Here is a 12,054-nt window from a genome sequence, read left to right as displayed (position 1 = left end):
CCCAAAATCTGACGATGAAAGACTCGTGTGTGTTTCACACATGTTTAAAACATGAAGGCTGAGGGTAATTTTGCACACTTTAGTTCGCTTGTCTTTGACAAGTGTCTCAGGCATGTCTAGGAAAGGCCAGCCCTGCTGCTCTTGTTATTCTGACTCTCAAACATGTTGTGAACCTCACACTTACATCTCCATGATTGCTAGGTTGGGTCTCTCCTGTCCTCAGCCGTTCCTCCCCTAACGTCTGATTCCCAGAGACACCCGATCACCCCAACATCGGGACTCTTTGTCCCCTGCTCTTGGTCACATGAAGCCTTCTTGCCCTGGAATAGGACAGAGTTGCTGTTGGCGCTCTGGGCTGGCTGCTTCTTGCCTGGTGGCTTCAGGGCATTAGCTGCCTGTGTTCTGTGACGTGTCTCATCGATGTTGCACATTTCATCTTGGCTAAAGTCACAGAGAGAGAGAAAGAGAGAGAGAGAGCGCGCTTGTGGGAGTTAGATTTTCCAGGTGCCTCGTGTGAGGAAGAGCCTAGGAGAAGACCTAGCATCATACCTCAGCTGCAGCTCCAGGCCGATAAATGGAGGGGGCGGTTCTCAGGGCCACTGCAATCTGTTCTGCTGGTCATTGTGTCTTGTTGCCGCCCTCTACCCACGAGCTGGTAGCAATGGAATAATTAGGATTGGAGTCTGGCAGTGTGTGGGATGCTTACTTGTAATGCCAGCACTCGAGAGGCACAAGGACAGCCAGAAATACATTGTGGGGTCCATCCCAACTGCATTGTCAGAAACAAGCTGACGGAGTTGGAGCCACACTTGTCCAATAAAGTCTGATGCCATCAGGGTTCCTACCCATCCTTGCCAGCCAGCCTCCTGATGTCATGGCTGCTTAGTTCTGTGATAGCACATCCAGTCTGAGCCCCTCACTTCTCTGGCCTTTAAACTCCACCCACCTGGTCTCTCCCATCAGGTCTGTGTGGAGACGTGGAATCTGCTCAATCCCTCGCGCCTGCACCTGCCGAGGCCCTCGGCCGTGGCCCTAGAAGTGCAGAGGCTAAATGCTCTGGACCTTGGAAGGAAAATCGGGAAGTCTGTTTTGGGGAAGGTATGGGCGACGCCCATTCCTGAGCCTAGGGCTCAGTCTTCTCTACTAATCACTTCTTCTCACAGACCGGCCGGGCTGCTCTTGGGCATGGCGTTGACCTCTCAGGCAGCCAGAGCCACACGGAAGTCTCTGTGACAGGTCCATCTGGCCATGGTGAGATACCACGAGGGCGGGCGCTTCTGTGAGAAGGATGAGGAATGGGATCGAGAGTCAGCCATCTTCCACCTGGAGCATGCAGCCGACCTGGGAGAACTGGAGGCCATCGTGGGCCTAGGCCTCATGTACTCTCAGCTGCCCCACCACATCCTGGCTGATGTCTCTCTGAAGGTAAGGGAACGTGTAGACACAACCTAAAGTAAAAGACTTGGTCAGTCTATCACTTAACACCTACATCCTGGTGGTCACCTACTAGAGAATTTGCTTTGTTTGAGACAGGGCCTGACTATGCAGCTCTAGCTGTCCTAGAACTCACTATGTAGACCAGGCTGGCCTTGAACTTATAGAAATCTACCAGCCTCAGCCTCCTGAATGCTGGGACTACAGGCATATGCCACTCTGTCCAGCTTCAACTGAAGGATTTTTCTGGGCAGATAGGCATGGTGGCTCACACTTGTAATCTCAGCATTTAGGAGGCTGAGGCAGGAAGATCAGGAGTTTGAGGCCAGCCTGGGCTATGTGTATGACAAGTGTCTCAGTGATGATTGACATCTGTCATGTATAGGAAAGGCCAGCTCCACAATACCCATTATTATCTGACTCTCAAAATCAAAGAATTCTGATATGAAGTTTGGGGTCAGTCACTTCAGAGGTAGAATTGATCTCTATCTCTGGCCAGTAAGTGGAAGGTACCAAGTCCCAGGTCCATGTAATCAATGACAGGATATGCTAGGAGAAACAGACGTCCTGGAAATAAATGAGGAAGAGCCCCGCATGGGTCTTTGACAGCTCTATGTTTATCTCTTGACCATGGTTCTGCCACATTGCTATAGCTGGTGCAGAGCTGGGCACTCAGAAGCTTCTCACTCATTCAGGGATGGATGGAAAAGGGCCGGCCATGTAAGTCAGATAGAAAGACAAGGTAGGCATGAGCTCGGTAGAGTGTGGGGGTGAACCGCTCTCTTAGACTCATGCCCAGAGGTGAGAAGCAAAAATGGGGACAATGGTCGGTCATTAGTGCTGGAGTGTGGGGTGAGGCGGGGCTGGAGCTGAAGTACCAAGATGGTGATGTGCTAGAGATGGTGTACAGTTCAACCCCGCTCCCTCATGGTCCTTGGGTACGGGAAGAAAGAGTTGAATGGGCAGGGCCTGGAAAAGCTTTCTGTGAGAAAGTGAGAGTCCGGTGGGTGTGTCTGTCCTTATCTGTCCCCATCTGTCCTGTGGTGGTGGTGAAGGCTATGACTGGATAGGCGGCTGAACAAAGCCAGACTCAACACAGGCTCCGGGCCTAACCCTCTTCAGAGCTGACTGTGGCCAGTGACTGGGTGGGTCTCAGGCTAGCAGAGGGTGGAGAAGAATGTGCTGGGGACCTTTGTTCTACTTTTTGAACAAGTAATGCATTATTGTCATTTTTTAAAATATAAGTGTGTGTGTGTGTGTGTGTGTGTGTGTACATGCATATCCCAAACCATGTACATGGAGATCAGAGGACAACTTGTAGGAATGAGTTCTCTCCCTCCCTGTGGATCCCAGGGATAACCTTAGGTTGTCAGGATTGATGGCAGATGCCTTTACGTGCTGGGCCATCTCGTCAGCTCCTAATAATTTTAATATTAAAATGTTCACAGCAAAAAAAAAGTCTCTCCTGCCTTTTCCTTCCTTATCCATGACCTGCTCCCTTTCACCCCACCTTCTCTGGTCTCTTATTCTCCCTTCACTCTCTCTTTCCTTTACTGGGGATGAAATCCAGGGCTTTGTGCATTCTGGGTAAGATCTTCACCACTGAGCCACACCTCGGGGGCCATTTTCCCATTTTCTAAAATAGCAAGCTAACTATTTGACTGACTACTTAGGTGTAGTTTCATAAATACACCAGTTACCTGAGACCTTCACAACAAATTGCCCCACCCTAAGAGCAGAAACAGTCTGGGTACCAGCGACAGCTGTGCTCCCACTGGAGGCGCTGGGAGAATTCTTGTCTCTTAACAGTCTCCCCAGAAAAACATCCAAAGTCGGGCATGATGTGCCCCGCCATCCCAGTACTCAGGAGGCTGTGACAGAAGGATCCAAGTCAGCCTTGACCTAACAGGTTCAGCCCTGTCTGAAACAACCAGCTGTGTATCCATGTGGATTTGTGTGCATGTGTGTATGCGGATGTTGTCAAGCAATGTCGTTTTCTCTCATCAGCGCACGAGTGGATAAGGGCAGTGGGATGGAATAGTGTTTGATCAGGAGAAAGAATGAAGTCCAGTCATGCTGCAACCTGTGCGGCAGATGCCAGACACAAAAGGCCATGTGTTATATCATTTTAGTCCACTCCATGTATACAGCACATCCAGAGTCCACAGAGACGGGAAGTGGACCAGTCATTGCCTCTGGCTGGGATAGGATGGAGAGAAGGAAAGTTTGTGAGTAGTGAGGTGTGGTATTTCTTTTAGAACTGGTTAAGGTATTCTGATATCGGACTAGCAAGACAGCTCAGCAGTGGGCAAAGGCACTTGCCACAAACCCTGACAACTTGAGTTCAATCCCTGGGTCCCGTGTGGTGGAAGGAGAGAACCAACTCCCACAGAGTTGTCTTCTGACCTTCACACATGCACTGTGACACATGCAATGTCATGCACAGTGAATAAGTAAACGTAATAAAAATGTAGGGTTTTGTCTTGTTTAAGACAGAGTGATTCTGTATAGCCCCAACTCTCTCTTGTATACCAAAATGGTCTCAAACTCAGAGATCTCCTGCCTCTGCCTCCCTAGTGCTGGAATTAAATAACATGCCCCACTACAGCCTGGCTAACATTTAGTTTCTTAAGTCCATGGTGGGGTTAGCTGAACAAGTCTATCAATATACCGAAAGCCATGGACATGTTCTATGGCAGTCTCAGCCCAGAACTCCGGCAACGTAAGAAACTAGGGATTGACAAGCCCCCCCCCCAACGCGCACACACACACACACACACACACACACACACATGCACACACACTCATTTGATGTTTGTGCCCTTGCTTTTTGACAGGAGACAGAAGAGAACAAGACAAAAGGCTTTGATTACTTACTGAAGGCGGCAGAAGCTGGTTGCAGGCAGTCCATGATTCTAGTGGCCCGAGCTTTTGACACCGGGCTGAACCTCAGCCCAGACAGGTACTGTGACTGTCACCTGGTGATGTTGGGGTAATCTGGGCCACTTGAGATGCTTTTCCTTTCATTCGGGATGGACATGGGTTCTAGCTCTGTCTGGTACCAATCTAGTGACCTTCAACACGTTGCTTTACTTCCCTGGTTTCTTCCTTTGGTGAAACAGGAATAATGATAGCATCCATCGCTAGATGATCCCATGAAGATCAAATACCTTCCCTGCAGTGCCTGACAGAGAAAGCATGCAATAGAGGGTAGCTATTTTGACAGGATCTGTAAAGATTTGCTTTGGGGGGAAAATCTGAAATATTATGCAGTTCAGTATGATTGTAGGTAGAGAACAGAGCCTGGAGTGATTTTTGACTGTCTTTTGCTGCTCTTGTTTATAAAAGTTTGGGGCTTTTCTATACCCACCCTTGCTCTAAAATAATGACCTGGAGACCTGGTGTATTTATTAATAAACTCTTTGCACTATAGCTGGGCAGGGTTCACATCTATTGTAACTCTACTATGCAGCCTCTTACCCAGCCACGTGTCCCTTACCTGGCATCTTAGTCCTACCCTGGCTACTCCATCCCTGTCCTCATGGTCATTCTCCTGGCTACCTCATGGGAATTGCCTCTCTCCCTCTGGTCCCCACTAGAGACCCTCTCACTGGAATCAGAAGTCCTGCCTCCTCTTCTCCTGCCCAGCTATTGGCTGATCAACTCTTTATTAACCAATCAGAGGTGATGGAGAACAATCTTTGCACAACTTTGAGACAGGAGATGGTTGACAATGCCAGTGTCTGCACTGCATCCAGATGTGTGGGCCCAGAAGTCAGCCTCTGAATACGCAGAGCCCAAAGCCATCTCAACACTCGCTTCGATTGTATTCTTATGATGCAGCCTTGGAGATTAAATCCAGGGCCTCACACATGGCAGTGCACTGGCAGTGAGGTCTATCACAGTCTTCTTTGTATTTCCCGTCGGGAGGAGGACGCTCCGGGTACGTTTCCCTAGTGTCAGTTTTCCTCATGCAGCCTTCAGGCTGAAATGCTGGGGCCGGTTTCTGCACTGCAAGGATCGAAGGTGTCTGGCTTCCCCCTGGCTCCCTAGCGTGGCATGAGAGATCATTGACTTCAAGAGCAGAAAGAAGTCAGTGATAGAATTGACCTCATAATGGGACCATTGCTGGTTCTCTGTGGATCCCACAGGAGCCTGACTTCTCAGGAGCCTTCTGAGGCTTTCTAGAAGGGAAGAAGAAGGATACATGCTTTTTCTGCATGTCTGTGCTGTGATAACAGAGCAGGAACTGTCTCTGTAGTGTCAAGAATTCATCTCCCATGCTGGAGAGATAGCTTGGTCAGTAAATTGTTTGCCTTGGACATGAGGAGTTGAGTTTGATCCCTTAGAACACAGCGTTCAGAAAACACTGGATGGAAATGGTGGCTCTCTGGGTTTCTTCTCAAGGCTCAGGTCAGTGATAGACCGGTTCAAAAGGAAAAAACAAAACACCAAAGTTGTCTACTGGCCAACACATGCACGCACACACACACACACACACACACAGGACTTTTTCTTTACTGGATTCCAAAGAAAAGTCATTTCTGTGGCTGTTCCATATCCAACTCCTAGAGTCAAAAACTTTGGCGTGTGGCACCTGGCCTCTCTGTGCCAGATGTCTGCAGCAGCAAGTGCTCTTGGAGAGCGCTTTGAGAGGGTGATCCGATGTCACCTAGGTGTCACCAAGGACTCCCTCACACCTCTTTTTGGTGCAGAGTGCAGGGCCTGGCTTACTGCCTCTCAGGATGAGTAGCACACTCATGACAGGTTATGGATTTTGTGGATGACTAAACTGTTGTCCTGAGAAATGAAGAGACTTGCCTGCAGTTATCTACATGCTGAGTATTCATCTTCATGTGAAAGACTCAGCAGAGCCAAGGTTACCTCCTAGACGTCATGCTTGCCAGCTGAATGCTTACGTTTATTTAGACAACACACCTTCATTGAGTCTTTGTTCCTGGCCAGGCCCCGGAAGCACGGCAGTAAATGACACACAAGACTCTTTCCTTAAGGCTCATATTCTGGTGAAATAAGGCCACAAAACCAAAGAGACAAGGAATCGATGGCCAGTCATTGTAATAGGAAACTAAGTGTTTGCAGACAGTGTCTTAGAAGGGGTGGTTTAGCTGGAAGGATACAGAGTCTGGTATGGACAGAGCTAGGGGAAAGATGTTCCAGGTTGGAGATAACAAAGGTTCTGGGGCAGGCAGGTGCTAGCTTGGGGGGATTGCAGATCTGGCATGGAAGGGGTGAGCTGGTATAGTGGAGGAAGCCAAGGCGGGGCAGTCAGGATGAAAGTCATCCTAGAGCTGCTGTTCTCGCCATACTTCAGGATGCTGTAGCTCTTCTTCTGTCAGACTTTTTCTCTGCCTTTGGCAATGTACAGTAAATAATCCGTCAGATGGGTGACACCCAGAGAGAAGCAGCCAGCTGCTGTTAGCACTGTGGTTCATTTTGTGATGTTTTGGCTGGGACTTAGGTGTCCCATTGGCAGTTTGGCTTACGTGTATTGCTGTAGAATGAGGAGCTGGAGGTCCAGTAAGACAGTCTCCAAGTGCAGTGGAGAACAGGGCCAGCCGGCACGGGGGGGGGGGTGGGGGGGGGGGGGGGGGTGGGGGGGGTGGGCAGATCCTAGTGGGGCTGCTGGCAGACTGTGGTGGTAGATCCTGTAGTCCTAGTCCTTGGGAGGCTGAGGTAGAAGCATGGCTCTCATAGGCAAGGCCAGCCTGCATAGCAGACCTTGTTACCAAATAAAGAAACAGGAGTCTGGTTTATTTCTGTTAGTTCAGATGGTTCTAGAGCAGCAGTTCTCAGCCTATGGGTCACAACCCCTTTGTGGTCAAATGACTCTTTGACAAGGGTTGCCTAAGATGATCGGAAAACATAGATATCTACATTACAATTCATAACAGTAGCAAAATTCCAGTAATGAAGTAGGAACAAAAGTAATTTCGTGGTTGGGGGTCACCATAGCATGAATATGAGGAACCGTATTAAGGAATTGTAACATTAGGAAGGTTGAGAACCACTGTTCAGAGGCTTCTGTGTTGCCTCTCACCTACCCTGTGTCACCCTTTCTGCTACCTGGGTAAAGGGACACTTGCCCTGCAATATCTGGGTCACTGGATACTTAGGTACAGTCCTAGATCAATGTCACCCTTCCCAAGCTGTTCTCCTTCCATCGGTGAAAGAGCTGTGATAATGTATCAGCTTCGTTAAGGGAAGAACCCTTAAAAAAATAAACTAGCCTGGCGGGTGGTAGCGCACACCTGTATTCCTAGCACTCTGGGAGGCAGAGGAGGGTGGATTTCTGAGTTCAAGGCCAGGCTGGTCTACAGAGTGAGTTCCAGGACAGCCAGGGCTACACAGAGAAACCCTGTCTCGAAAAAACTAAATCCAACCCCCCCCCCCCCAAGAAATAGAAACTGAGGCCAGGTGGTGGTGGTGCATGCCTTTAATGCCAGCACTCAGGAGGTAGAGGCAGGCAGATCTCTGAATTTAATGTGAGCCTGGTCTTTGGAGCAAATTCCAGAACTGCCAGGGCTACAGAGAAACCCTGTCTCGAAAACCCAAAGGAAGGAACAAACGAACTGGGGTTGGAGAGTTTACATGGAGATTAAGAGCACCTCCTATTCTTCCAGAGGACCTGAGTTTGGTTCTCAGCACACAATAGGATACTCACAACCACATGTAACTCCAGCCCCAGGGGATCCAGTCCCTTCTTTTGGCCTCCATGTACATCTATATATGCACTGAGGGACACATAAATCCAAATTAAAAAAAAATAAACATAAAAGGTCTACAGTATGAAGGTATTGCTTAGATGTGGTGGCCTTCAATTCATAGCTCAGAGGTCGCGGTCCCACTGGGAACCCAGGCTTGCCCCTCCAGCTCAGTGGTCCTCTGCCTTCCCTCCCCATTGCCATGGTAACATCCTTCTCCCCTCCTGTCTCCTGGCAAGGTGTCAAGACTGGTCGGAAGCCTTGCACTGGTACAGCACGGCACTGGAGACGACGGACTGCGATGAAGGCGGGGAGTACGACGGGATGCAGGACGAGCCCCAGTACGCACTGCTGGCCAGGGAGGCGGAGATGCTGCTCACCGGGGGATTTGGACTGGACAAGAACCCCCAAAGATCAGGTGAGGCCCACAGACCTTCCCTGGGGCAGGAAAGGGCTGGTGAAGGTCTATAGCTCTCATCCCACTGGGATTAGGACAGTTACCAGATAAGCCGCTTTCCACAGTAGGGGACTCTATGGACCTGGTATGTAGGTGAACATTTTAATTTTACTTTGTTGTGTTTTATTTTATATGTATGAGTGTTTACCTACACATGCGTGCCTGGTACCCTCAGAGGCCAGAAGAGAGCTGGATCCCCTGGAACTGGAGTTACCAGGCTGCCACAAGGGTGCTGGGAACCAAACCCAGGCTCTCTGCAAGAGCAGCAAATGCTCTAACTGCTGAGCCATCTCTTCAGCCCTGATTTTTTTTTTTTTCTTGAGTCAGTGTGACTGTACAACCTTGACTGGTCTGGAGTTCACTGTATAAATCGGGCTGGCCAGAGATCCGCCTGCCTCCTGAGTACACACTGTGCCTAGCAAGATTTACTTGATTGATTTAGACTTGTGGCAGTGAGGTAGAGGGGAGCAGATAGAGAGACCTGAGGAGGCCAGAAGAACCGGTCTGATCCTGCGGAGATGGAGTTATAGGTGGGTGGCAGCTACCTGCCATGAGTGATCATCAGAACCCAAGGGATCAACTCTGGTCCCTTGCTATTAACTCCTGAACCATTTTCCCAGTCCCAAACCTTTTTTATTATCTTAATTCTGTTTCCTCATTCATTCATTCATTCATTCATTCATTCATTCAGAGATGGAGTCTCATGTAGGCCAGTGGATTTCAAACAAACTGTGTAGCTGAGAGTGACCTTGGACTTCTGATCCTTTTGACTGTCCCTCCTTGTGTGCCAACAGCACAGTCGTGAGTTCAAGTGTGAGGACCTGAATTTGGACACCAAAACCCACGAAAAAAAACAGCATGTGGGCCAGGCAGTGGCGGTACACACCTTTAATCCTAGCACTCTGGAGGTAGGCGGGCAGGTCTCTGAGTTCAAGGCCAACCTGGTCTGCAAAGAGAATTCCAGGACAGCCAAAGCTACGCAGAGAAGCCCTGTTTTGGGGACTGCGGGGAGAGCTGGATGTATTTATATCTATTATCCCAGCCTTGGTCTGGCAAAGACAAGTGGATTTGGGGGCTTGCTGGCCAGCCAGTGTAGCTGAAGTAGCAAGCTCTAGATTCAATGGGAGAGAGATCCTGCCTCAAAAAAAAAAAAAAAAAAAAAAAAAAGATAACGAAAAGTAGGTGGGGTATGAGGTCCTGCTGGCAACCTAAGCTTGATCATCAGAACCCATGTCACGGTGGAAAGGGAGAAGCGACTCCACAGAATTGTCCTCTGACCTCACACCTACACCATGGCACATGCACCACCCCCCAATAATTAAAAAAATAAGGGGGTGGCAGACAAAGGCATCTCACGTCAAAATGTATGTATAGAAATTAAATAAGAATACAGTCCTCCCAATCAAAGGTTTTGCATCCATACTTATTACTTATTTTGTGTGTTTCCGTTTGCATGAACACGCCACAGCACATGTGTGAGGAACAGAGGCTAGTCTGTGGGAGTCAGTTCTTTCTTTCTACCGTGAGGGTCCAGTGATCAACGTGAGGCCGTCAGGCTCAGCAGCAAGTGCCTTTACCTGATGGGCCGTCTCGCCAGCCTCACCCAAAGATGTATTTTTTTCTTTCTCTTTTTTTTGGGGGAGGAGGAGGGGGTTCGAGACAGGGTTTCTCTGTGTAGCCCTGGCTGTCCTGGAATTCACTCTGTAGACCAGGCTAGCCTCGATCTCAGAAATCCACTAGCCTCTGCCTTTGTCTCCCAAGTGCTGGGATTAAAGGCCACCACTGCCCGGCCAAAGATGTATTTTTTAAAGTGTAAAGCTTGTTGCGATGGTGCACACCTGTAAACCCAGCCCTGAGGAGGCTGATGAAGGAACATTCCAAGTCTCAGGCTAGTTGGGCTACGTAGACCCTGTTCCCCAAAAAGCAAAACTATTTGCATCTGTATCCAATGGTACATAGACTTTCCCTGCTATTCTTCTCTGTATTTGGTACATTTCCATTGCTCTGATAGCAACCCTGACAAAAACCACTTAAAGAAGAAAGGATTTATTTCGCTTTGTGCATCCAGAAGGGCTTACGGTCCGTCGTGGTGGGGAGCTTGGCATAAAGAGCCAGAGACTGTCCCAGTAGTTGGGAAGCAAGATGATCTGATGATGTCATCCACACAGGAAGCAGAGAGGGAAAACAGGAAGTGGGCAGGCTATAAAACCTTGAGGCTGACATACTTCCTCCTGTAAGGCTCTTCCTCCTAAACGCTCTATACCCTTCCCAGAGACCATCAGCATCTGAGGACTGATGTTCGAGCTGTGAGCCCATGAGGGACATTCCATTCAGGCCACAGCGTTCCACAGAGAGCACAGTGCGTCTCCATACGTGGCTCCTGCATTATGTTTGGCTGTCTAAGTAATCTAGAGATGATTAAAGCAAAGAGGAGAAGATGCATAGGCCATATGGAACTAGGACACACTCTGACTCGAGCAGACTTTGCTGTGCTTGGCGGATCCTGGGAACACCCTCCCCCCATGAAGGGCAATTATATATTAGAATCTATGGGCAGGCTTTATAAATTTAAAAATGAGGTTGAAATGTTCATAATATTTTACCTCCCATCACTATTATCGAACTTTACACACCCTAAAAGAAATCTTGTGCCAGTAACCCCCTTAGTAATCACTAATCTACTCTCTGTTGTTAAGGATAGGCCTGGTCGGGACTCAGTTTCCAACTGGAATCACACAATATGTGGCCTTTCGTGTCTGGCTTCCTTTACTTAGGGTCTCCTATCCTCGCTCTCTGTTTTGAGACAAGGTTTTGTGTAATCCAGCTGGTTACAAACAGCTCAGCTTATACCGTAATCCCAGGCATGCGCTACCTTTCCTGGCTCATTCCTTTTATATAAGTATTTTTATCTTCTGTGTGTGTGCATGTAGAGATCAGAGGACAGCCCGTGGGGATCGTTCTCTCCTGATACCATGTCTGTCCTAGGGACTGAGCTCAGGACATCAAGCTGATCTTTGCACACTGATTTCTGTTGTTACTCTTTTATTCCTTTTATTCTATTGTCTTATAATTATTCTTTTATTACTATTATTCTTTTATTACTAAATAATGCGTCACTCAGTGAATATACCATGTTTTATCTACTGTAATCTGATAGACATGTTAGATTTTTTTTAAAAACTTTAAACTTTTTATTATTTTTATGTACGTGTATGTGTGAATGTATACCAAGTGTGTATATATACCCGTGGAGTCCAGAAGAGGGTGTTGGGTCCCCAGCTGTAACCGGAGTTACAGGCACTTGTGAGCTGTCCTTTGAGGATACTGGGAACTGAGCTCGGGTCCTCTTAAAGGCAAGCAAGCACTCTTAACTGCTGAGCCATCTCTCTAGTCCTGAACATTAGATACTTCGTTTCACTTTTGACCTGTCATTTAGACTGG

The 12,054-nt window shown here is 48.4% G+C and overlaps 1 protein-coding gene across 5 annotated transcripts in view; it reads left to right on the top strand.

Annotated features, from left to right (window-relative positions):
- Positions 1-12,054, top strand: part of Eef2k (eukaryotic elongation factor 2 kinase) — a 65,034-nt gene that overhangs the window by 49,690 nt on the left and 3,290 nt on the right. For all 5 annotated transcript variants that reach the window (XM_052200025.1, XM_052200042.1, XM_052200035.1 and 2 more), the window contains exons 14-17: positions 964-1,098; positions 1,237-1,425; positions 4,272-4,396; positions 8,396-8,574. In XM_052200025.1, coding sequence (XP_052055985.1) covers positions 964-1,098; positions 1,237-1,425; positions 4,272-4,396; positions 8,396-8,574 — 628 coding nt within the window. The remainder of the gene's footprint in view (positions 1-963; positions 1,099-1,236; positions 1,426-4,271; positions 4,397-8,395; positions 8,575-12,054) is intronic.

Source organism: Apodemus sylvaticus, chromosome 1 (assembly GCF_947179515.1).
Source record: "Apodemus sylvaticus chromosome 1, mApoSyl1.1, whole genome shotgun sequence".
NCBI classification, from domain to species: Eukaryota; Metazoa; Chordata; class Mammalia; order Rodentia; family Muridae; genus Apodemus; species Apodemus sylvaticus.
Note: the sequence above shows the minus strand (reverse complement) of the source record. Positions and strands in the feature narration are given on the sequence as shown.